The 21,889-nt window shown below is 66.5% G+C and overlaps 1 protein-coding gene across 2 annotated transcripts in view; it reads left to right on the top strand.

Moving 5' to 3' along the window:
• Nucleotides 1-21,889, top strand: part of TAFA5 (TAFA chemokine like family member 5) — a 164,305-nt gene that overhangs the window by 99,101 nt on the left and 43,315 nt on the right. For both annotated transcript variants that reach the window (XM_044226955.1, XM_044226954.1), the window contains exon 2: nucleotides 6,787-6,936. In XM_044226955.1, coding sequence (XP_044082890.1) covers nucleotides 6,787-6,936 — 150 coding nt within the window. The remainder of the gene's footprint in view (nucleotides 1-6,786; nucleotides 6,937-21,889) is intronic.

Below are 21,889 nucleotides of genomic sequence, written 5' to 3'. Positions count from 1 at the left end.
ACGTTGGGAGGACTCGGGAGAGTCTCGCTCCTTCAGGGTTCTCGGCAGCGTTTGGGACGTCACGGGGCCCGGAGTCTGTAGTGAGTCTCCAGGGGCCGCAGGAGAGCCTGGGTGGTGGCTGAGGCTCCAAGGGAGGACACGGGCTCTCGGCGGCCCTCCCAGCCCTGGGTGGCCCGGGGACCCTGGGCCTGAGTCCCCTCTGGACGCAGGAGCCGTGGGGCTGCAGGGACCCCCCAGCCTCCTGCTCGGCGTGGGGCCGGGATCGTGTCTCGTGTCCAGACAGCATTTTCACCGATGATTCTACCTGACGGGCAGCGCGGACTCCGAGTCCGCCGAGCCCGGGCCCGGCTGTGCGTACGTAGCCGGCTCTCTGCCGGCGGGTCAGGGGCCCGGAGCGCAGGTGTTTTCTGGGAGCTGCAGCCCCGTCCGGGGTGGCCCGCCCCGGTTTGGTGGAGGCGGCCGGGTGTCGGGGGCAGGCTCGGCCGGAGGACCGGCAGGGACCTGCTCCATGGGGGTGCCAGGCTGGGAGGCGCTCGGGGTCCCGCTCCATCCTTCAGCGACCCGTCCTGCCCGGCTCCGGCCCGGGGCTCCTCCTGCACCGTCCCACCGACTGCCGCCACCCCACTCCCTGCCCCGTGCCCTTCCCTGGCCGGTACCTCTGAGGCCCTTTTGCCTTGGGTTAGCCAGCCTTGCCCACTCTGGCCCGTGTCTGGAGGCCCCTGCAGCCCATGCCCTTGTGGTTCCAAACCTCGCAAACCTGACCCTCCCAGTTCGGAGGTCTCCCATCCTAAAAAGGGTCTCACTGAACCCCAGGCCGAGTGTGGGCAGGATCCGTGTCTCCCGGAGCTGCCCTGCAGAATCTGCTCCTTGTGTTCCCCGAACTGCTCGGCGTGTGGCCCTTGCTCCGTCTCTAAGGGCGTCTGTCCCTCCAGGCTCTGTGTCCCGTGTCACCTGGTCGTCTCGCTGGGCTTTGATCTCCCCGTGTCTCCCTCTTTCAGGGACTGCGAGACGCCCCGGGCCACCGGGGTGATCTACACGCGAGGTCCCAAGTGTGTTCACGTCTGCGCCCTGCAGGTGACACCCTTCTGTGGGGAAGGCCACCAAGTCCCAGACCCCAGGTTCTGGAGGCAGGCCTCCCCAAGGCTGGGTTCCGCCTTCCGCGTGCGGCTTGTCTCCAGGTGCCGTCAGCCCCGTCTTCTCTCCCGCAGCCCCGCCGGGCGGCTGCACCCCCCACCCCCACACCCCCCGGCTCGTGGCAGATGGGGGCTTTCCCTCCACCACCTCCTCCCCACGGCCCCCTCCCCACGCTGTCTGTCTCCACAGTAGTGGCTCAGTCCGGAGAGGGACGGTTGTGGGCTTGTCCACTGGCTTGTTTCACAGATGCGGAGGCCGAGGCTGCCACCTGCTCTCCGGGGCGCGAGGTGGGCAGGCGGGTTAACCCCGAGCTCTGTGGGCGGCGGCTGCCTGAGTCGCTCTTGCACTGAGCCCTGATCCTCGTGCTGGGCAAGTTCTCCTGGTCGCAGGGGCCCAGGCAGCCGCTGCTGGGGACTCTTCCTGGCCACTGTGGGGCTGGCAGCAGGGCTAAGTGCCCTCTTCCCGTCACTGCATAGAGGACAGGGCCGTGGGGAGGCTGTCCCGGGCAGGGAGGAAGTCCGACGGGGTCCCTGGAGGCCTGCGTGGCTCTGGAGGGTGGGGTGCTGGTCTTCAGGCCACGGTGAAGGCCAGGGACCCCGCGTGGGCCCGAAGGCCCCAGTGCCCCGAGCTGCGGCAGCCCCGAGTGCAGAGCGTCGAGTGAGGGGTGAGGCTCTGCCCCGCCCTGTGCTGCGGAGAGGCCGCACAGGGAACCAGGCAGGTGGCCATGAGGCAGAGGAGCCCAGGGCTCAGGCAGCCCCTCTCGAAGGCACAGTCCCGTGGCCGGGTTCAGTCCTGAGCCCTGCAGTTGTCCCTCCTTGTGAGATTTGCTGAACCGGCTCGCGGCGCTCTGGAACGTCCTCCAGAGGAGCCGGCCTGCGGACCTCGGGGGCAGGGAGCGACGTGGCCCTTTCTTGCCACCCCCTTAGCCTTCTCGTAGTGAGAGCAAGAGGAGGGGACGGCGGGATCACCTGGCTCCTCCCAGCGAATGTCCTTCTGATGGGGGCCAGGGGCCTGAGAGGGGAGAAGCAGGTCCGGAGCGGAGGGGTGCCCCGGGGTCTCACCCCCATCAGCATCCTGGGAACAGGGGGCACGGGAACCTGTGTCCTGTCTTGAAACTCGGACTGCAGTGGGCAGTAGCAGGGATGACGCCCCTGAGGGACTGGCACTCCACACTCTCAGGTTTGTCCCAGTGACCCACCGTGACCCGCTCTGACCCACCGTGACCCGCTGTCACCCACCGTGACCTGCCGTGGCCCGCCGTGATGAGCTGCTTGCTGGCACGGCCTCACTCTTACTTGGCACAGAGCCCTGGACTCCGACTCTCAGGTTGGGGGCACCCAGCATGTTCGGGTCTCGGCCTTGACCCCGGTGTTGCCCCGTGAAGATTCTGCCTGGGCTGCTGTGCTCCTCTGTCACCGCTGTGTCCCCTGGGACTGGAGAGTCCCGTCTTGTCCGCACTGGTCCTTGCGTTTCTGTCTGTCCCCGCGCGTCCCACGGGAAGGCCTGCCCTGTGCACTTACACTGGTGGGGACCCAACCCAGTGGGGACCAGCCCAGGGCCGACGCCAGGAGTGTCCACATCGAGCTCAGAGTGTGGCAGCTGTGTCCCCTATGTCCGTGATGGTCAGGACGCTAGTGCGGGCCGAGGCAGTGGGAGGAAATGCCAGGAGGGGGATTGCGTACTGGCCACTCTGCTCCTGGCCTGAGTCTCCAGCTCCAGTCCCCGGCAGGTGGCCCTCTGAGGACGGGGGACAGCTTGAGGATGGCCATCCGAGGCCCTCTCCAGGCCAGCAAACCCCTCCCGAGGACTGAGGGCCTGTCTCGCCGTGGGGCCGATGGGGGCAGTCGCTGTCATCAGTGTGGCCGCACCTGGCAGACGCCTGCCTGAGCAGCGGGACCAGCCGGGCTGGACCTCGGGGCCTGGGACTCTGGACTCCCGCAGAAGGAGGAGCCCCGGGATCCAGCCGGCGGGTCGCAGGGTCTCAGTTCAAATGATCTCCTGTGGAATAGCGCAACGAACCTGAGAGAGGTTTCCGCACTACGTGCTTTGAGGACGTGCTCACAGCCCTTCTGGTGACCGGACTCGGGATGGGTGGTGGCAGCCCACCCCTGGGGACTGGGCCGGAGACGGTGCCCTGCCGCCAGCCTGGGCGATGAAACCTCGGGGACCCGTTTCTGTAGAGTCTGCAGGGAGAGGGTACAAGGGTGCTCACCTTGTCGAGGCTGTTCGGGTCTTGGGACAGAACCCTGATGCTGGGCCAGCCCAGAGCCAGTGCCTCAGGGGACCGTCGCTGTGAGGGGGGCGGCACCAGGCTTGTAGCCTGTGGGCCGAGGTGGGCGTCCCCAGCCCCTTCCCCCAGGGCCAGGTACAATGCCCGTCTGGGCTGCAGCCCACGCGGGTGCAGCAGAGAGGTCCGGGGTTCCACGGTGGCTGTGGCCGCTGGTGCTGGAACAGGGACACGGTGTCCAGGAACGGCCTTGTCCTGGTCCTGTGGGGGCCAGCAGGCCCTTCAGGGCCCTGATCTGACAGACTAGCCTGCAGGGCCCCAGATGTCCTGACCCGTGGCTCCCAGACCCATCCCCAGCCCTGTTGTCTCCCTGCTGACCATGGCTGTCCCAGACTCTGGGAGGCCCCCTGGCTGGGGGACAGTCCCGGCGGGGTTGGCTCGGCCACCAGCAGGGCCCGGAGGTGGGCTGCGGGCATGTGTGTGTTTACCCACCGCCAGGCTGCAGGGAGGAGCCAAGGCCAAGCTGGAGGTCGAGGGACCTGAGCGGGCAGTGCGCTCGTCCTCCGGGGCAGGTGAAGAGCAGGGACGGGCCCGCGGCCACGGCCTGGCCCTGCAGACGCCCTGCCCACCCTCAGGGGAGCAGGGGACACTCACCCCAAGCTGCTCACCACCCTAAGCGCCGCAGTGAGGGTCGCTCCCCAGGAGGGAGAATGCAGCATGTGCCGTGGGCCCCATCTGTGGTTCCTTCCCACGGCCACCCCAGGACGCGGACCCGCGTCCACGGCACCTGCTCTGGGTCTCAGCTTGGAGTGGATGCACACGCAGGCCTCGGGGGGGCACTTGGCGCCCTCGTCATTCCAACCCCAGCATGGCGGCCCCGGGGGTGACTGTGCCCGGCTGACAGCCGCCGCTGACGCGCTGCCTGAGTGAGGGAGCTCGGGGACGTGCACCCTACCAGTGCCCTCTCTGTGGCCGCGTGGCCGCCCCCTTCCACACAGGGATCCTGGCTCAGGTGTTCCCACGTGCCCAGCAGGTGTTCTCACGGCTCGTGTGCCGATTAACACCATCGGAGGGGTGTCGCACGGCGGGTTGGTGGCTTACTTAGCAGCTGGGACTCACGGTGTCCAGGGAAGCAGGGGACGGGCCTCCGCTGCCCACTGACACACCCCGAGGACTCTGGAGCCCGGCCGGGCGGTGGTGAGGGGCAGCGCTGTCCGCCAGCAGAGCTTCCGACAGCGGCGGGACGCAGGCCTCCCAGCTGCAAGTCACAGCGTCCAGCGGGCCTGTGAGCCCCGGCGTCTGCCGTGTGCCCGGCTGGCTCACACGCGTGGCTCCCGTGGTCAGTCCTGTGGCAAGAAGAGCATCGTGTCTGTCCCAGTGCTCTTCCCGCTGCTGCATCTGTCCACTTGGCGGCTCATGGCCACTCCGTTCTCTGAGCGGCTGTAATTCTTCCTGTAATCAGCTCGTGGACGTCCAGACCTGCGGCCAAAGCCTTCCGGGGGCGGTGCTGGGCACTGCCCCCCACCCTGAGGGGTTTTGCTCCACATGGCGAGGGGCCCCGGCGTCCAGGGAAGAGATGCCCAAGAGACCCCACGGGCCGCCTTCGTCCTGCACCTGTGCTGTGTCCCCAGCAAACCCTGTGTGTCACCAAGGGCAGGCTCTGGTCACCGCACACAGTCACGCTGAGCCCAGGGCTGGGCGTGCCCAGGGCCCACCACCACTGCCGCACCCGTGGCTCTTGGCTCTAACTCAGACTCGGCACCCCAGGGTCGAGGGTGGGCTGGGTGGCTCTCGTCTGCTCTACGTGCCTCGTCCGGCCAAGTTGGTGATGCCTGGTTTGGACCCGGCTCCCTGGGTGGGCTGGGGACCTCCACGTGACACAGGTGACAGAAAGGCAGGGACAGTCTTGTGCAGCGAGCTGCCTGGAGGGCCCGGGGTCTGCTGGGGAGGAAGGGCCTGCAGTGACGGCAGCAGCGTGGACGAGGAAGGACACTGGGGCTGAGAAACGCTGCCGGGGGTCCCAGGCGCTGCGGGCTTTCCCTCTGAAGGGAGGGGACGGCCCCTCCCCCCACCTGCCCTTCAGGCCCCTCAGGTTGGCGTCTTTTCTCCGTTGTTCCCTTGTTCTGAGGTGCCCCCCCATGATACTGTGCCGTCTCACTCTTGGCCCCCTGCATCTGGGCATCTATATGACATGGTCTGCCCAGCTGGCGGGAGCCCCTCGGGGCACCGTGCCGTCTGCTTCGCTCGCATCATGGGCCCAGGGTCCAACATCGTGGACAGTATACAGCAGGTGCCTACTGTTTGCCCAGGGAATGGAGGCACAGGCCATGAGCGAGTGGGACCTCTGGTGGTTCTCCGGAGTGGACATGCAGGTGGGGCCGTGGCTGCGTGGCTGGGGGCAGCTGGTGCCCTGGCCTGGGGAGGGACCTGCACGGCTGAACAAGGGACGACCTCCCGTCTCCCATGGGGCGAGGTGGCCAGTTTCCGTCTGTCCACCCTCCGTGTACAGCGGACACCGTCTTTATTGTCCGCGTGAGCAGCCGGCACTCAGCGGAGGGCACCGGTGTCCCAGGCAGAGGGACGTCCTGCGGAAGGCGGGGTTCTTCTTCTGCCGCATGTGGACCCCCTGGGCCCTGGGGCGGACGAGCACCCCTGCTGGGATTTAGGAGACAGGAGAGGAAGGGGAAGCCACTCCACTGGTTGACTTGTCCCGCTCAAGGTCAGCGTGTCCCTTCTGTATGTGCCGCGCTGGCCCAGAGACAGACCAAGGCCCCAGGTCCCCGTTGTCCCCAGTCCTGGGCCCACGAACTCTGGGGAGCTGCGGCCGTGTTCACGTGGGGAAGCAGGAGTGAGGGGCACATGCAGAAGCATGTGTGCACCTCTCACATGCGTACGTGTGTGTGCGTGTGTGTGCGCACCAGCCAGCCCCTGTCGGGGGGAGGAGGTCCCGGACGGCCGGGTGTGGCTGGTGACCGCCGGGTCCCCGCTGCTCTCGGCCAGCCCGTATCCAGGGTTTCTCCACCGCCGTTCACAGACCCGGCGAGGGTCTTTGCTGCATGCTCTGCCCTCAGGCCAGGCTGCGTGGAGACCCCGGGGCCCAGCCTGGAGTCCGACAGCCCTGCTCCGTGCAGGCCGGCTCCTTCCACCAGACTCCTGACCGCGCGACGCAGCCCTTTCATTTCCGGGCGTGGCAGCCCGGGCCACGTTTAATTTCCTGGCCGCCGTGAGCTGTGTGGAGCGGAGCCGCGGGCCTGACCCGGCGCCAGCGCTCGGGGAGTGTGTTCCGATGGCAGGGGTCTGAGACGCACGGGCCGGGGACGCGGCCTGCCTCCCTGTGCCCCCAGGGCCCCTCTGTGGGCGGGAGGGCTGCAGCGGCTCCTCCCCTGGCAGCCGACACTCAGCCGGTGTCTGTGCCTCTCTTACAGGTCAGCTGGCCGCCGGCACCTGTGAGATCGTGACCCTGGACCGGGACAGCAGCCAGCCTCGGAGGACGATCGCCCGGCAGACGGCTCGCTGTGCCTGCAGAAAGGGGCAGATCGCGGGCACCACGAGAGCCCGGCCCGCCTGCGTGGACGGTAAGAGCCCACAGCCAAGGACCCGCGGAAGGCAGGGGCAGCGAGGTGCCACCTGACACAGTGCGCCGCACCCCTGCCCCAGTCCAGGTCATCTGCGAGGGCCTCCTGTTCTCTGGGTGGGGCCTCGGGCTGCACAGTCCCCGTGGGGTGATGGCGCCCGGGGCGCCGTTGGCTTGTTTGCAGTGTGGTGTCTGTGGTGCTGCGGGGGCACGCGGGGGGCGGGGAACCTGGGTGCCGGGCGTGCCCGCAGGGACTTGCTGGCCCCCTGGAGTTGTCGTGGGCAGAGGGGAGCGGAGGCCGTGCCTCCCATAGGATGGCTGTGGCCCGGACGCCATTACGTCCGTCACCTGTGGCTTCTCGCTGAGGCTGCCCGCAGGGCGTGGGCTCCTCCTGCTTCGGGCTGGGCAGGCATCAGGCACCCGTGGTGACCCCATCCCCTCGGGTGTGTGGGAGGTGGCGACAGCGTCCCCGCGGCCTCCAGATCAGGCTGTCCGACAGTGGAGGGGTGCCGCGTCGGGGATTGTCTTTGAAACAGAATCGGATATTCTAGAGGAAGCCCAGGGAGCCCTCACAGTGGCTGTCCGGGCGGCTGTGCCATCCAGGTTGAGGGGGGTGCTCTGTGTGGCCCAGCAGGAACCCTGGCCCCCCGCGGCACTCAGCACGGCGTCCCCACAAGCTAAGAGCACCAGAGACTGGCCAGAGCCCTTCCCGGAGCCCTGTCACTGGAGAGGGCAGCCTTGTGGGGTCAGCGGGCTCCCGGGGGCCGGCAGCCCCATGCAGGGGTGTGCTGGGGCCTTGGTTCCTTGGGGAGCTGCAGGATGTGTGGTCACCGCACGATAAGACAGCCAGGTGCCTGCGGTCACCCTTGCTCTTTGCTCCCAGGAGCCTCTGAGTGGAGCTCTGGGCACCAACCCCATCTGGCCGCCTTTACCCGGGAGTCCCTTCCTGCCGATCTGTGACCCCGGGGCCCGTGCAGTCCTACGAAGGTCTGCTGCGGAATGCAGCAGGTGCCGAGCACGGGACTAGCACATCTTCAGGGCTCAGGGCATGGAAATGCACAAGTGGTGTTGGTGAGGCCACCCCGGGAGCGAGGGCAGCTTTCTCATGGGCCAGGCAGGCCCCAGCGTGGCCCCCAAAGTCACAGCAGCCCCCAGGGCAGGAAAGAGGAGAGCCACGGGGCCCCCTTGCAGGATGGAGACCGACTGCCTTGGGGTGCCCCTGCCCCCTGCATCACCGATGAGACTGTTTGAGGGCGTCTGGGGACATGGTGGGGCAGTGAGTCTGCCTGGACCTCCAGCGGCTCTGGGCCTCTGGCAGGGTGGGCAGGGGGTGGAGGGGAGCAAGTCTGGCCCCTCCGCACCCCATGCAGGCACCCTGTGTACCTTTGGGGCTGAACCGGCTGCTCCGCCTGGCCAAGGGGGCCCTGCGGGACCCAGAGTACCCTGGAGGCCCAGCCGGGCTCCCAGCGGCCCCAGCCCAGCCCAGCCCCTGTGTCGGCAGCCTTCTGGCCCCCATGGCCACGTGCCGCCCCCCTGCACTGCCAGCCCTGGTGCCGGGGGCCGCGGGCCCACGGGAGCATCTGGAGGACCTGGCGCTCAGAGGAGCTTGTCCCGGAGGCTGGGTTTGTCTTCTAGACGTTGTCCGTCCGTCCACAATAAAAGCACCTGTAGGCCGGTGTCCCCAGAAGGTGCACGCTTGGGCCAGCAGGCGGGGGCTTCTCCAGCCCGCCTGGGCATTCGGGAACTCTGGCTGCCGGCCTGATTCCGCATTAATTTGGGCCACTCAGCTGTACTCGTCCCCACGCTTCCCGCCCCGCCCGGCTCCCAGCTCCGGAGCCGCTGCCGGTGACACAGCTGCTCCTCCTTGCTGAGGCCGATTCTGCCCCGGGCGGGTTGAGGGTCGTATGCCCAGGCGGGCGCTCACAGCAGCGTCCCTGCCTCTGTCCTGTTAGTCCCGCGAGCCTGCAGGGAGGCTTGGGGTCGGAGCCACCGCTCACAGGGTCTGCTCCTCTGCAGCCATGATCTCGGCCTCCCCTGCGAGCCTCCCGCACCTCAGGAGCGGCTCCGGAGACCCCGATTGAACCCGGCCGCTTCCGGGGGCGGCGGGACAGACGAGTCGGCTTGAGTTCAGCACGGCGGGCGTTTTCCCGGCTGCCGTCTCGTTTAATCTTTGCTCTTCTGGTTTCCTGCTCTGTGTGCAGTTTCTTCACGTGGGACGGTGCCCGCGAAAGAGAAGACCTGAGCCTTCATGGGGGGCCGGCATCCGTGCGAGCTGGACCGCGGCTGGGGGCGTAGGCTGACCCTAGTGCTTGCGCCGCGGGGGAGCTGGGACGAGGGAGCGCTCCTGCGTCTGCGCACCTGTTTGCTCGTTTACTGACGTATTCCTTCACTCCTTCCCTCATTCCTTCATTCGCATACAGTGTGTGCTCCGGGGGGATTGACTCTGCTGGGGCTGGGGCCCAGACTGTGGGGCAGGGCCTGTGGGTCCCCGGGGCACAACTTTCTCTTCCTGGAAGGCCTGGGACCCTGGTAAGGGTCTGCAAGGGGCATTTGAACAGGGTATTGAAGGATGAAGAGGAGCTTACCAGGGAAGCTTCTCTTCTGGAAAGGAGGGGGCGAGTCCTGGCTGCGTCTTTGAGTCCCAAGCGTTTCTGGGGGGACATCTGCCCAGCCTGCCCTTGGCCGCACCGTGACCCCCTCCTCCTGCACGCACTCCTTCCTTCCACCTTAAATGTCGGGACAAGAGGCTCCGAGGCAAGCCGCAGTCCACTCTGCCAGGCCGTGCAGCCTCAGCACAATACAGGTGCTCCAGCTTGCCCCGGGGTGTCCTGGTCGTAGACATCACAGTCCATGGTGTCCGGGCACGCTGTGGGCCATCCCAGTCCGTGGTGTCCGGGCACGCTGTGGGCCTGCACCCGCGGCGGCAGCGCCGCGAAGCCCCGAACTCCCCTCACCCCGTCGGCAGGAACGTGCAGGCCCTGTGCCCCGCAGGGATGCCATGAGGGCCGAGGCCCTTCTTGAAAGGAAGCAAAGTAAAGGAAGCGGGTGCAGCCCTGCCCCCAGCTACGAGGGAAGGGAGAGGTGTCCCTGGGACCCTGGGGTGGGGGCCCCAGGTCTGAGGCCCACGCGGGCCTGCCCTGAGGGCCACAGCCTGTCTGAGGAGCACGGGGGTGACCGGCTGGCACTCTGGCTAGAGAGGCTCTGAGGAAGGGACCGGTCCCGTCGGTGCCCAGCCAACCATGCGCTCTGAGGGCCGTGCCAGGCTCCTGGCCGAGAAGCCCACCTGTCTTCCAGGGGGACCTTGTCCTTTGTCCCTGAGAAGGGAACACAGCATGTCATGTGCCTTCTCAGGAAGTTCTGAACTGTAAAGTGTCCCTCCTTTCCAGGGGTGCCTGGGTGCCGGGAGTCCTGGGGGCGGAGTGGGGGAAGGTGTCGTCTGCAGTCCCCTGTGTGCGGGCCGGCGGAGGCTGGCAGGCTGGGCCCCCGTCTCCATCCACAGACCGGACACGGTTGGCTCTGCCTGTCGGGTACAATGTGTAGACGCCTTTTCTAAGCGGCACCTGCTCTGCCCAACCCCGGGAGCCACCAACCGACCCCGGGAGCCTCCGACTGCCGTCCATTCTCGCCAGCAGTGGGTGACACATGTGTCCTAGTTGTGGCCCGGGTGCCCTGCCGACGACGCGCAGAGCAGGGGCAAACGTCGGGGGTTTGTGCGTCGATGGGGCTGTGGCTCCTGATAAGCGTGGGACCCTCTGTCCAGGGGAGGGAAAAGTCCAGAGATAAGGCCTCACGGATTCCATCCGCAGCCCTGTGACGGTGGTGCTGGGATCCCTGGACGCCACACGGCCAGTGCTGAAGCTGGATGCCGTCGCCTGCCATGGATGGAAGCCAACGTGACATGGGCCATAGACTGAATCCGTAGCAGTCTTAGAAGAAAACACGGTGACTCTTCACGACCTGTATTTGGCGAAGGATTCTTAGATCCGGCACAAAGAGCATGAGCAGCAAGAGAAAGAGAGCGGGTGAGGGAGAGAGAGCGGGTGAGGGAGAGAGAGTGGGTAAGGGGGGCTCCACCAAGACTAGAAGCCCATCTGCTTGGGAGAACGCTGCCGGGCCGGGGAAAGGCCAGCCCACGCGAGGGGAGGGAGCATTTGCCTGTAACGGATCTGGCGTCGGACTTGTCTCCGAACACACAGAACTTCCGTGATGAGATCAACAAAGGGCCGATAGCTGGTTACGAAGCTGCCAGAGGACCTGAATAGTAGCTGCTTCTAGAAGATCTTCGTGCAAGTGGCCACTGAGCCCACGGGAAGCCACTGAGCGGGGCTAGCGCTCGGGAAGAGGCAGAGACCAGGCCCGCAAAGCACGCCGTGGCATCCCCACTGGTGCAGGGGGACACCAGCACCGGAGCACTGGCTCGGGGAGCAGCACCGAGTCTGGCCGTCCAGGGGTCCTCATGCGCCACGGGTGGGGAAGCAGAACCGTGCGGCTGCTTCGGGAACCGGTCCGGCTCCACGGCTCCACGGCATGCTGTCACTTGGCCGGGCAGTTCCGTGCCTCGTGGGACCGCAGGTGCCCACTGAAGAGCAGGGAAAACGTGTGTCCCCAGGAACCCTTGCACACGGGTGTTCTCAGCGTCGTAAACCCGCCAGAAGAGTGGAAATGCCCCAAATGCCCGTCCGTGGACAAGTGACCAAGCGGCGTGCCTGCGAAACGGACGCGATCGAGCCAGAGAAAGGAGCGACGCGCCCCAGCCTGGAGGGACCCTGAACCAGCGCTGCCGGACACGGAAGGACAGACGCAGTGTGAGTCCGGTGACACGGATGTCCGGGACAGGCCAGCGTGCACAGCGGGAAGGACCCGAGGGGCGCTGGTGGGCGGGAGCGTGGGGCCCGAAGCGATCGGCCGCGAGCCCAGGGCTGCTTTCCAGGCCGTGACCGTGTTCTCCGCTGCTGGTGGGGGCGCAGCTCTGTCCACGAGGTCGGCGGGCGACGCGCTGCAGGTGTGTGACCCGCGGCGCCGTGACGTCGTCTGCATTCCAGGAGGAAGGCGGCCAGTGGGGCCGCGGGAGACGCAGCCCAAGCCCCCCAGGTGGCGAGGACGGGAGTCAGGCGGGGGCTGTCCTGAGGCCTGGTGGGGGCTGGGAATTAGACAGAAGACGGTGACCCGGGAGAGGCTAGTGTGGACCGCCGTTTTCCAGGCTCCGGGTGGGGAAGGGCTGACGTTGGTGCAACACAGTAAAAATAAATCAGTGGGGAAAACAGGCCTTCGGAAAGCACTCGAGGCGACGTCTGTTTCTGTTAGACTCGGAGCCGCTGGACCACGCCGGCTGTCCCCCATTCAGCGCCAGCTCTCCGGACGCGGGCGGCGGGGGCGTCCAGGCCCACCGAGAACAGCACCGGGCTGAGGAGGGGGAGGGAGGCCCGAGGCTCAGGAGCAAAGCAAAGGGAAGGACCCTGGGGCCGTTTGGATGCTGGTGGAGGGGATCAGGGAGCAGGCAGGGCTGGGCTGGGGGTCTGGACCTGGGATGTGGGGCTGGTGCCTTGTTCCTCTGGCAGGTGGGAGGCTGGGGGGCTCTTCTCCCCACCCAGACCCTGCTGGGTCCCCCACTGCAGAGCCCAGGAACCCAGGGGCCTGGGCGCAGGAGAGAGAGGGTGACAGCCCTCACAGGAGAGGCCGTGTGTCACCAGATGGCAGCCTGGCTCGGGGGAGTTCTGGGCTTTTCCAAATCTTGGTGGGAGGACAGAGCCTGCCGGGGACCGCGGAGCAGAGGGGTGTGAAGACTCCCAGGCAGTGTGTCTCCAGGCTGAGACCCAGGCCGTGACCCAGGCCGCGCCTCTGTTGTGTCCCCAGGCTATGACTCTGGACTCTGACCCCAGGCTCTGTCCCAGGCTGCGACTCGGGCTGTGACTCGGGCGGTGTGAGAGGAGGAGGGGCTGTCTCGGGGCAGCAGGAACTGACGGAACTGGCGGGGCCTGGTGCAGCCTGAGAGCTCAGGAGGCTTCCCAGAGCCGCTGAGGGCAGAGTCCAGGGAGGCGGCCACGCCCACCTGCAGCGGCTCCCTGGGCTGGGCCCTAGGTTCCCAGGCCCTCGGGCGGCAGGCGCGAGTGGGAGACAGGGCGCCCCACGTCCACCTGCAGCACCGTGCGGAGCCCCAGCCGCTCTGCCGGAGAGGAAGCAGCCTCAGGGGGCGGGCGGGACGCAGAGTGGACAGCGGCCCTTGCGCTTGCGGGGAAGCTTGTACGCCTTTCGGTACCTAGGAAACCGGGTGTGAGGATTTAAGTACAGTTGGAACCGTGTATGTGTGTGTGTGTGCGTGTGCGTGCGTGCATAGGTCTGTGCGTGCTTATATGCGTGTGTATGTGTGCGCGTGTGTGTGCACGTGTGCGTGCATGTGCACATGTGCATGCGTGTGCACACATGCCTGTGCAGCTGGGCAGTCACGGGGCCTCTGGCGGGTCCCCGAGGCTCCAGCAGCTGCGGGCAGAGCGGCTGCGGCCGGTGTGTGCAGAGGCGTGGTCCTGCCAGGCCTCCGTCCCGGCGCGAGGATGTCCTCCCTCACCTGGCGTTGCCGGTGTTCTGGGGCCCCCAGAACCGCCCCTGTGGGGTGCTGGAGCTAGCGGTGGCCTGGGAGCGTGTGCTCAGTGTCTGGGGGGTCTCGTGAGCTGACCGCTACGTACGGCCGGAATTAAAAATTACGTCGCATAAATATACCGAGTAAAGTCTGTTCAAAGCAAAGATACCAGGGGCGCCTGGCGGGTGCCGTCAGGGCAGCGTCCGACTCTTGGTTTCGGCTCAGGTCATGATCTCAGGGTCATGGGACCGAGTCCTCATCAGCTCCTCAATCAGCGGAGGGTCTGCTCGAGACTCTCCCTCTCCCTTTGTTCCCTCATTTCCCCCCAAAAAAGGGTTTCAGAAAAAATAAACAAAACAAACCTATGCATTTGGGAGACGGTAAAAAAAGAACAAGCTCAACTCAAACGCAGGAGAAGACAGACCGTGGTAAGGCCCGGAAGGGAAATCCGGGAACCAGAATAGAAGAAACGAGAACCAGAATCCTACCTCAAGATGAGCTGGGTCAGCAGACTGCCGGGGGGCGGGGGCGAGCTCCCAGGCTCGGCAGTACAGGAGAGGACCGCCCCCGCTTCCCGGAGACGCCGTGCGCAGCGGTGTGTGCACACGCCACGCAGCCTAGACGACGCGGGCACGTCCCAGAAACGCACACGCACTCGGGAAGACGCGTAAGGAATTAATGCCAGCCCTTCGCAATCTCTTCCAAAAACACGCAGCAAGAGGAGGCCCTTCTGACCCGCTGCGGGAGGCGAGCGTCCGCCTCACACCGTAAGCAACGGGCGGAGCCTCTGGGGGGACTCCGGGCCCTCTGGGTGTCGCGCAGGTCCTGACCAGCGGAGGCCGGGGGCGCCCTGGGAGGGCCGCATGACGCGGCACCTGGGACTCGCCTTGGGGTGTGAAGTCAGTTCCGCTTCTGGAAACCCATACAGATGCCACACTCACCGAGTCTGGAGCAAAACCCCGTGTTCGTGTTTGGAGCCGCAGGAAGAGCATTGAAGGAGTCCGACAGCGCGTCGCGGGACGACCGTCAGACGAGGGAAGGAAGAGTTTCCCGTCATAACGGAGAACACAGGAGACGCCCACCCGTGACGCCGTCCCCAGCGGAGGGAGACCTTCAGGAGCACGCCGCGTGCTCGTGCCTTCCATTCGGCGTCGTCCTGGCGGCTGTCCCCGGGCAGCTGCGCGGGAGGCACGAGCGAGAGGCTGGTCAGCAGGGAAGAGAGAAAGCGTCTGTTCCCGGGCGGAGCCGTCTTTCCCGATGAAATCGTCGGGAATCCACGCACACGCTTGCGGCAAGAAAGGATCTCGGCGGGTTGCGGAGACGAGATCGACACGCAGAGATCGGATTTCTGTGCGGCGGCGCTGAGCCGTCGGAAAACGATCCTAAGGAAACAATCCCAGTTGCCTCCGAGAAACCCGGAATAGTCCAACACAGACGGAACGAGTGCCAGACTCGCACGCCCGGAGCTGTAAGCCGGGACGTGCTGATAATGTCACGTCCCTCCTCCTGCGCATTTTAATCGGCATTTGGGAACAATCAGCATGTGTGAGAAGAAGCATCTTTGAGGAAATTCTCTCCGGGAAACCGGGAGCTGATGGACCCCAGCGAGTGCTGGGAACCCACGAGCTCTGATTGGGACCATTACCAGGGACACGCATGGCATTAACTGGGGAAGGGGGCGGGGGGGTCCGCACGGATCCCCATAGAGAGCCACGGGCCACCTCCCCCTGAGCCGCTGTCTTGGCTCAGGGACATCACAGACACTCCTCCTTGAAGGGCGATGGGCGCCTGGCACACAGGGCTCTCCCTCTAATGGAGGCAGGCCTCCTTCCAAGGTGTCCCACTGCTCTGTCGCCTCCGGGAAGGAGGGCACATGGATGCCCTGGTCTGGAGCTCCTCTGCATGGGGGTGGAGGACGCAGGAACACAAGTGCCGAGTCAGGCTGTGGCATCCGGGGAGGGCTTCCTGGAGGAGGTGATGCCTGCAGCCATGATGGGTCATGATTCTCAGGAGCAGTGGGTGTCCCTAGGCAGCTCGTGCAGGGAGCTGCGGCTGCTGGGTGCCATTGTGAGCCGAGGCTGAGGGCCGTGCCGGGGCTCCCCCAGGCTTCCTGGGTGCGGCAGCTGCAGAGGAGGGACGCGGGCAGCAGCCCCTGCCTCCAGTGCACTCACTCGGACGCCCATCACAGGCGCACACCGGTGCTCGGCCCCGTGGCCTCGCTATCCATCCGGGCTGCCGGCAGAGACATACACCCCAGCCGCTGGGGTCCGCCCCGCCCTGGCGCGGCAGGGGGACCCTGTGGAGGGAGAAGCCTGATGCGGCCCTACCGGCTACTTCCAGGCTGAGTCGAGGGAGGAGGGCACGGGGAAGCTGGCCACACGGTCAAGTCGCTGTCCCTGTCTTAGGCACAGTGCAGGGCCTGGATGGAGGGTGTGTGTGCCTGGGGTCCCACGGGAGGATGCCCCAAGCCGGGTAGAGCACGGGCGTCCCCTGCCCCACCCTCCTTCCCTCCCGCCGACCCGTGTCGGTGCTGCGTGAGGCTCAGGTGCAGGCGCTCTGCCGAGGGCGGGGGCTGCCGCAACCTCCCGCGGTGCCTGCGCCCCCGGGTGGGCCCTCCTTTGATGAACACGGAGCCCTCCCTCTCTCTTTGATGTTGTGGGAGATTTTGAACCCAATTAAATTGCGTGATATGAAAAATAATCAAAGCCAGGGAGATTCTAGATGAAACAATTTTATTTTGATGTTGGTAGAGGCTTTGATCATGGGATATTGGGGAGCCAGGGAGCCTGCCTGCCCTCCGTGGTCTGCCGGTTCTGGGGCCCTGTGTGAGCAGGGAGGGGCAGCCCTGGTCACTCTGGGGCTCTCTGGACACAGCCCCCCATCCCCATGCTCCTCAGGCAGGGCCCCGGCTTCCAGGGAGGCTGGACCGGCGGAGGGAGGAGGGGCAGGCGTCCCTGATCAGGATCCGTAGGCCTGCAGGGTGGGGACTGAGTCCTGCGGATGAGAACCTGGATGCTGTCGGATGCCTGCCCTCTAGAAGAGCCTGTCCCTGCCCCCAGACAGTAAATCTGGGGCAGCAGGACGGCACGTGGGCGGAGATCAGCCTGGCCACGGTCGTGATGGGAATGGCCGGGGTGTGGCACTGGCTGTGGGGGCAGGGCAAGGCCCGACCCAGGGCTGGAGGCCCCTCAGGGGGCAGGCAGGTACCCAGAGCGCTCGGCCTTGTGGTGGCAGGTGTGAGGGCCCCGTGGCTCTGTATGTGGGGGCCCAGGGGCAAGTGGGTAGGTCACCTACCTGGGTGGGTGTGAGGTGAGCCGGTCAGCAGGGACGGATGAGGCGGCCGCTCGGACACCGGACGGGGCTACATGTCGGGAGCCTGAGGGGTGTCGCAGACGTCAGTGCCTCCCGACCTTGTCCTTGGGGCTGTGCGTGGTGGGAGGAAGGAGCCAGGGGAACAGACAGTTCCTTTAATTACCCAGGCCGTCGGCAGGGTCAGGCTCGTGCTGGAGTGACAGCTGAGCGACGGGGAGGGGCCCGGCCGAGCTCGCAGCCGGCGCCTGACGAGCCGAGGGCGGGTGTGCGGGCTCCTGGGACCCGGGGCGGCAGGACGAGGGGCTCTCAAGACCCGTGGGACGGCCCTGGCCTGGGCTTGGCTGTTGGGCTCTTACTTCGGTCGTTCCAAGTGTCCTGGGCACATGGTCGAGCCTGTGGGTTGAACAAGGGTCGTATTTGTAACTGGGAAGGGGGCTGTGTTCATGGTCCGAGGCCGCGGCGGGGTGAGCTGAGAGGCGCCGCGGTAAACCCCAGCCGGTGGCGTGTTTTCTCACGAACGGATCTGCCCTTGGGCCGGCGCCTGAGAGCTGAGCACGTCCAGGAAACGCCCCCACACCTCGGCCGCACACGGAGCCACGGCTTGCGAAACGGGGTGTGCCCAGCCCCGGTGCCGCAGCGACCCCATGCGTCTACCCCGGCACGGCTCACACCCTCACAGGCAGGCCCGTGTGGACACGCCAGACTCCACGTGGGAGTTAGGACCCGCGGGTGGGTGGGTGCGCCTTTCAAAGGCTCCGCAAGAGGTGCTCGGCCCGGCACACGCTCCGACGTGAGCACAAAGCTGGGCGCGTCCGGCCCCGCTGAGCCTGCGGGCACCGTCCCGTCGGGTCCCCGGCTCCGCGGGGTCTGTGACGGCGGGGTCCTCTGCCTCGGGGAGTCGCACACGTGGAGTCGGGCGGTGTGCAGCTTCTCCCGTCGAGTCTGTGGGATCATCCATGTGGAGAGCGGGACTTTGCTAACTCCCCTGCACTCTGGGACCTCCCTGGAGGGCGGTGCCGGACGGTTCTACAGACGACAGTGTTTAGGGGCCTGGATGCTTGGCTACTGTGGGTACAGCCGCTGAGAACTGGACGGGCCGTCTTCTGGGAGACACAGGCACTCGTTTCTCCCGGGCATGTCCCCGGGACGGGCAGACACACGACACAGCAGACGCGGCAGGCGCCGCTGGGCCTCCCTCCGCACGGCTGTCCCGCTGCACCTGCCCCAGCCGTGCGTGCGGGTCCCAGGTGCTCTGTGTGCCAACACTTGCCGGTGCCGGGGTTTCCCCATTCGCCGTCCTGCTGGGCGCAGGACAGTGTCTCCTGGCGGAGCGGACGTGCCGGTTGACACCGGGCAGGGTGTCAGCGGCTCCTGCAGCCGCCAGGGCGCAGCGTCAGCGACTGTCCGGCCGTGCCTCCGCTTTCCTCGGGCTGTGTCTTTATCCGTGACTTGGCTGCGCAGTCTCTGTATTCCGCGCCCCCTCCGGGCTGGCGGTGTGGGTCCGCTCTCCTCCACTCTGTGCCCAGGCTGTCCCTTGGCCGGCCGGGAGCGGGGGCGAGCAGAGGTACGCAGCCGGACTTACCGCTCTTCCCTCCGTCGCGCGGCCTGTGTCGCGTCAGGGAAGAACGTCCCCCACGGTCACGGGGGGTTCTCTCCTGCTCTGGCGAGAGCGCACGTGGAGGCCCGTGACCACCGCGGATTAACGTTTCCTGTGGCCTGAGACCGTTTTCCGATTCTGTCTCGTTCTCCGCACGGGGATACCCGAGGGGCCGAGCGTCCCTTACTGAGAAGGTCCGCCCTTCTTTACTCATAACGGCTTCATGTAGAGCCTAAGAGACATTTGTGAGGCAGAATGGAAGGGATGGATCTCGTCCGTGATTACGTTCGAGCTAATTAGCTAATCGTCTCTGACCGTCTCCACAGTGCGTGGCGACCAGGGTACTGTCCGTCCTCACACCCCTCCCTGCCGATTCTGGGCTCACGGAACGTCTGCCTCCCTGTCCCTCCGCTGCCTTCGTGAACCCTCAGTGGGGAGTGTGAGGCAGGGACGTACCGCGCACTCCCCACGTCCCCCCACACCCCAGTGCCGTCTCCAGCCCAGCCCCGGCCTCCAGGCCCGGCCACAGGGTGGGGTGCCGGCCGCCTGGAGGGGTGCTCTGCCCAGCTGGACTCCCGCCATGAGGGCTGGGCAGACGGTCAAAAGAGACGTGTGGCGGGTCCCCCACCCGGGGCTGTCAGCTCACTCACAGAGCCCCGCCGGACCCCGCCGACGCTGGGGGTCCTCTGCCCAATGTGGTCGGGCAGCCGGGCAGGGAAGCCCAGGGCCCCCTCTGCACGGAGGGTACACACTCTCCTCGTGTCCTTGCCGAGAAACGGGACCGCCCCTTGGTTCCCAAGATCTGGCTGGAGCAGGTAGCTTTTGTTTGTTTTTAATCGATTTGCTTTATTTTTAGAGAAGTATTAGGTTTTTGGGAAAGCAGCAGGGTGGAGAGCGGGTTCACATCCTCGTCCCCATTCAGTGCCCCTGGCTCCGGGCACCTTGCACATGCCACACTCGAGGGCCCAAAGTGGATCCGCTGACCGCCGCTGACCGGATCCCACAGGCGACGTCAGGGTCAGTCTCCGGGTCGTCCGGGCTGGGTTTTGCCACACACACCACGTCACTGACCCAGCATGTCACTGACTCGTGCAACAGTTGCCCTAAGACCCACGGTCTGAGCGCAGACCGTTCCCCAGGGCCGGGGAGGGTCCCTGTGACAGAGGGACGGGCGCTGGGGTCCAGGAGCAGGTCTACCCCGCGTGGTCCCCACGGGCACCCGGCTCTGTGCCTGCGGCCAGCACCTTCCCCCTCGGGTCTCTGGGGAGGCTGCACAGAGACTGCCTCTTGCCTCTACTCCCAGGCAGCCAGGGGGCGGGGAAGGCGAGAGGTGAGGATCCAGCCTGAGCGTGTGCCCTGAGGTCAGGCCACCCTCCTCGTGTCCCACCCCCTGTGCAGGACCTGGTGTTGTGGGAGGTGCTGATTCCAGGCGGCCTTGGCGGGGGCTTTCGGGGGGGGGGTGGGGCATGGCCAGGCCAGAGCTGGTGCCGGATGCCCATGGACAGGTTGGCCCAGAGCATCCAGGGGCCCTGTAGAGGGGCCGCCAGCCACCCAAGGGCTGAGGTTGAGCCCTGAAGACAGGACCTGGGTCACTTGCCCCACGTACCCCAAAGCCATCCACACCTGCTGCTCAGAAGTCTTGGGTAACTGAGTCTCCCGACCCTCCATGCTTAGGGCTGTCCTGATGGGGAGCCCAAACGTGAACCACGGAGGACGGGGGTGCAGAGGGCAGGCAGGGCAGGACCCCTGCTTCCTGGGGCGTCTCCGCCTGGGGACTGGGAAGCAGCCCGTGTGAGGAGTTTGGTGGAGGGTCCCGGGCCGGGAGGGAGCCGGGGTCTGCCACCCCCTCCAGCAGCCCGCACTCGGTGGGGGTGGTCCAAGAGGGCCTGCCTGTGTGTGGGAAGCGGGCGGCCGCTGCCCGAGGCACCGTGATGCCTTTGTCTCTGGCGCGTGACAAGGGGGCACGTGTTGCCGGAAGGACAGCGGCTCCGAGTCGGGGGCCGGACTCAGGAAAGCACCGGAACCCTGTGATAAACCCTGTTTCCTGACCTGCGGACGGGATCTTGACGTGCCTGAGGACTCATCGGCTCGTACGTGGGCGTCGCATGTTAGGAAAGCGTCCTCAACGCTGATACCACGTCCGGCCTCCAAGCCATGTTCCCCACGGATGTTTGTGTCTCACAGGCTTCGCTGGGGCACAGACGTGCCTCTGAACGCCCAGGCCGCGTTGTGATTTGCCGCGCGTTAATTCAGTTTCTCTTGCATTCCGAGGGCCGCCAAAAGCATCAGCCGGCGGCCGCCAGGGCCACGGAGTTCCTGCCGGGAGCCCGGCGCGGTGAGGCAGTGGGCTGCCCGGCCTCGGCGTCGCAGCCCCAGCACGGCACTGGCTGCCCTGACTCGCCCGGCCCGGCCCGGCGAGGCTGCAGGTGGGAGGCCGGGCCGTCAGCCTTCTCGGAGGACAGACCAGGTGCTCAGAGCAGGACTTGACGCGTCTCCGGAGCCCCTAGGAAGGAGGGGACCCGCGCTTCAGCACCCCTGGCCTTGTCTGACCCTAACCCAAGACCCAGTCAGGCCGTAGGTACCCCGGTCCCCACTTGGAGCCTGATCAGATGTGCCCGTGTGGCTGGCGAGCTGTCATTACCGGAAAGGCCACAGGCCGTCCTGCCACGTGCATCGTTGTCGGGGAGGGGCCCACCGTCCCCTGACCTGGGTGTCACCAGCTCCCTACGGCCTCAGGCGGCCTGGAGGAGGGAGTCTGCACCACCCCCCGTGCGGCCAGATTCCCAAGGCTGCATGGGGAGGGTTCCCTGTGGAGGAACCCCTGGGAAAGCGTCGGGCAGCATCTGTCCCAGGAGACACAGAGCTCGGGCCTTGCACGCAGACAGCGCAGACCCTAGGGCCCGGCAGCCTCCTGCCCCCCCGTTCAGTTAGTTGTGCATGGCAAGGTGCGACCTCCGACCCGTCCCCTGTGTGTTCAGACCCGGCAGCACGTCCCACCCACTGTCCACACCCATCCGAGTCACAGAAGCTGGGAGATGGCAAAGAGCGGGGTGTGCGGGCTCTGACCTCGGGCTGCGCGCTGACGTCCTCCAGGGGGGGAATGCAGGCGTCCCCTCCTGACTGGTCTGCGACCCGGGAGTGCGACCCAGGGTGCTCAAGGGGCAGGGGTCCACTGCCCATAATCCTGCAGCTGGCTGCTAGCGGCCTGGGCACGTGGCGGGACGGCCGCCCTTTACCGCGCTGTTATTGTGAGTAAAGGCCGCGTTGGTGTCGACTGCGGTCTGGAGGCCGTCAGTTCTCGGGAGAGTCGCCACTCTCCGCTGGGGGCGGGGGCTGGGATGCACTTTTCAATGAAGGGCCTTGCCCAGGGGTCAGGGGTCCCTGGGAGGATGGGCCACCAAAGGTGCTGGAAGCCACGGTCACTCTGGCCGGTCTTCCAGCTGTGGAGCCCAAGGGCGCGCCCCGGCTGGA

This window comes from Neovison vison, chromosome 12, assembly GCF_020171115.1.
Source record: "Neovison vison isolate M4711 chromosome 12, ASM_NN_V1, whole genome shotgun sequence".
NCBI lineage: Eukaryota > Metazoa > Chordata > Mammalia > Carnivora > Mustelidae > Neogale > Neogale vison.
This window is presented reverse-complemented; position numbering and strand designations above follow the sequence as displayed.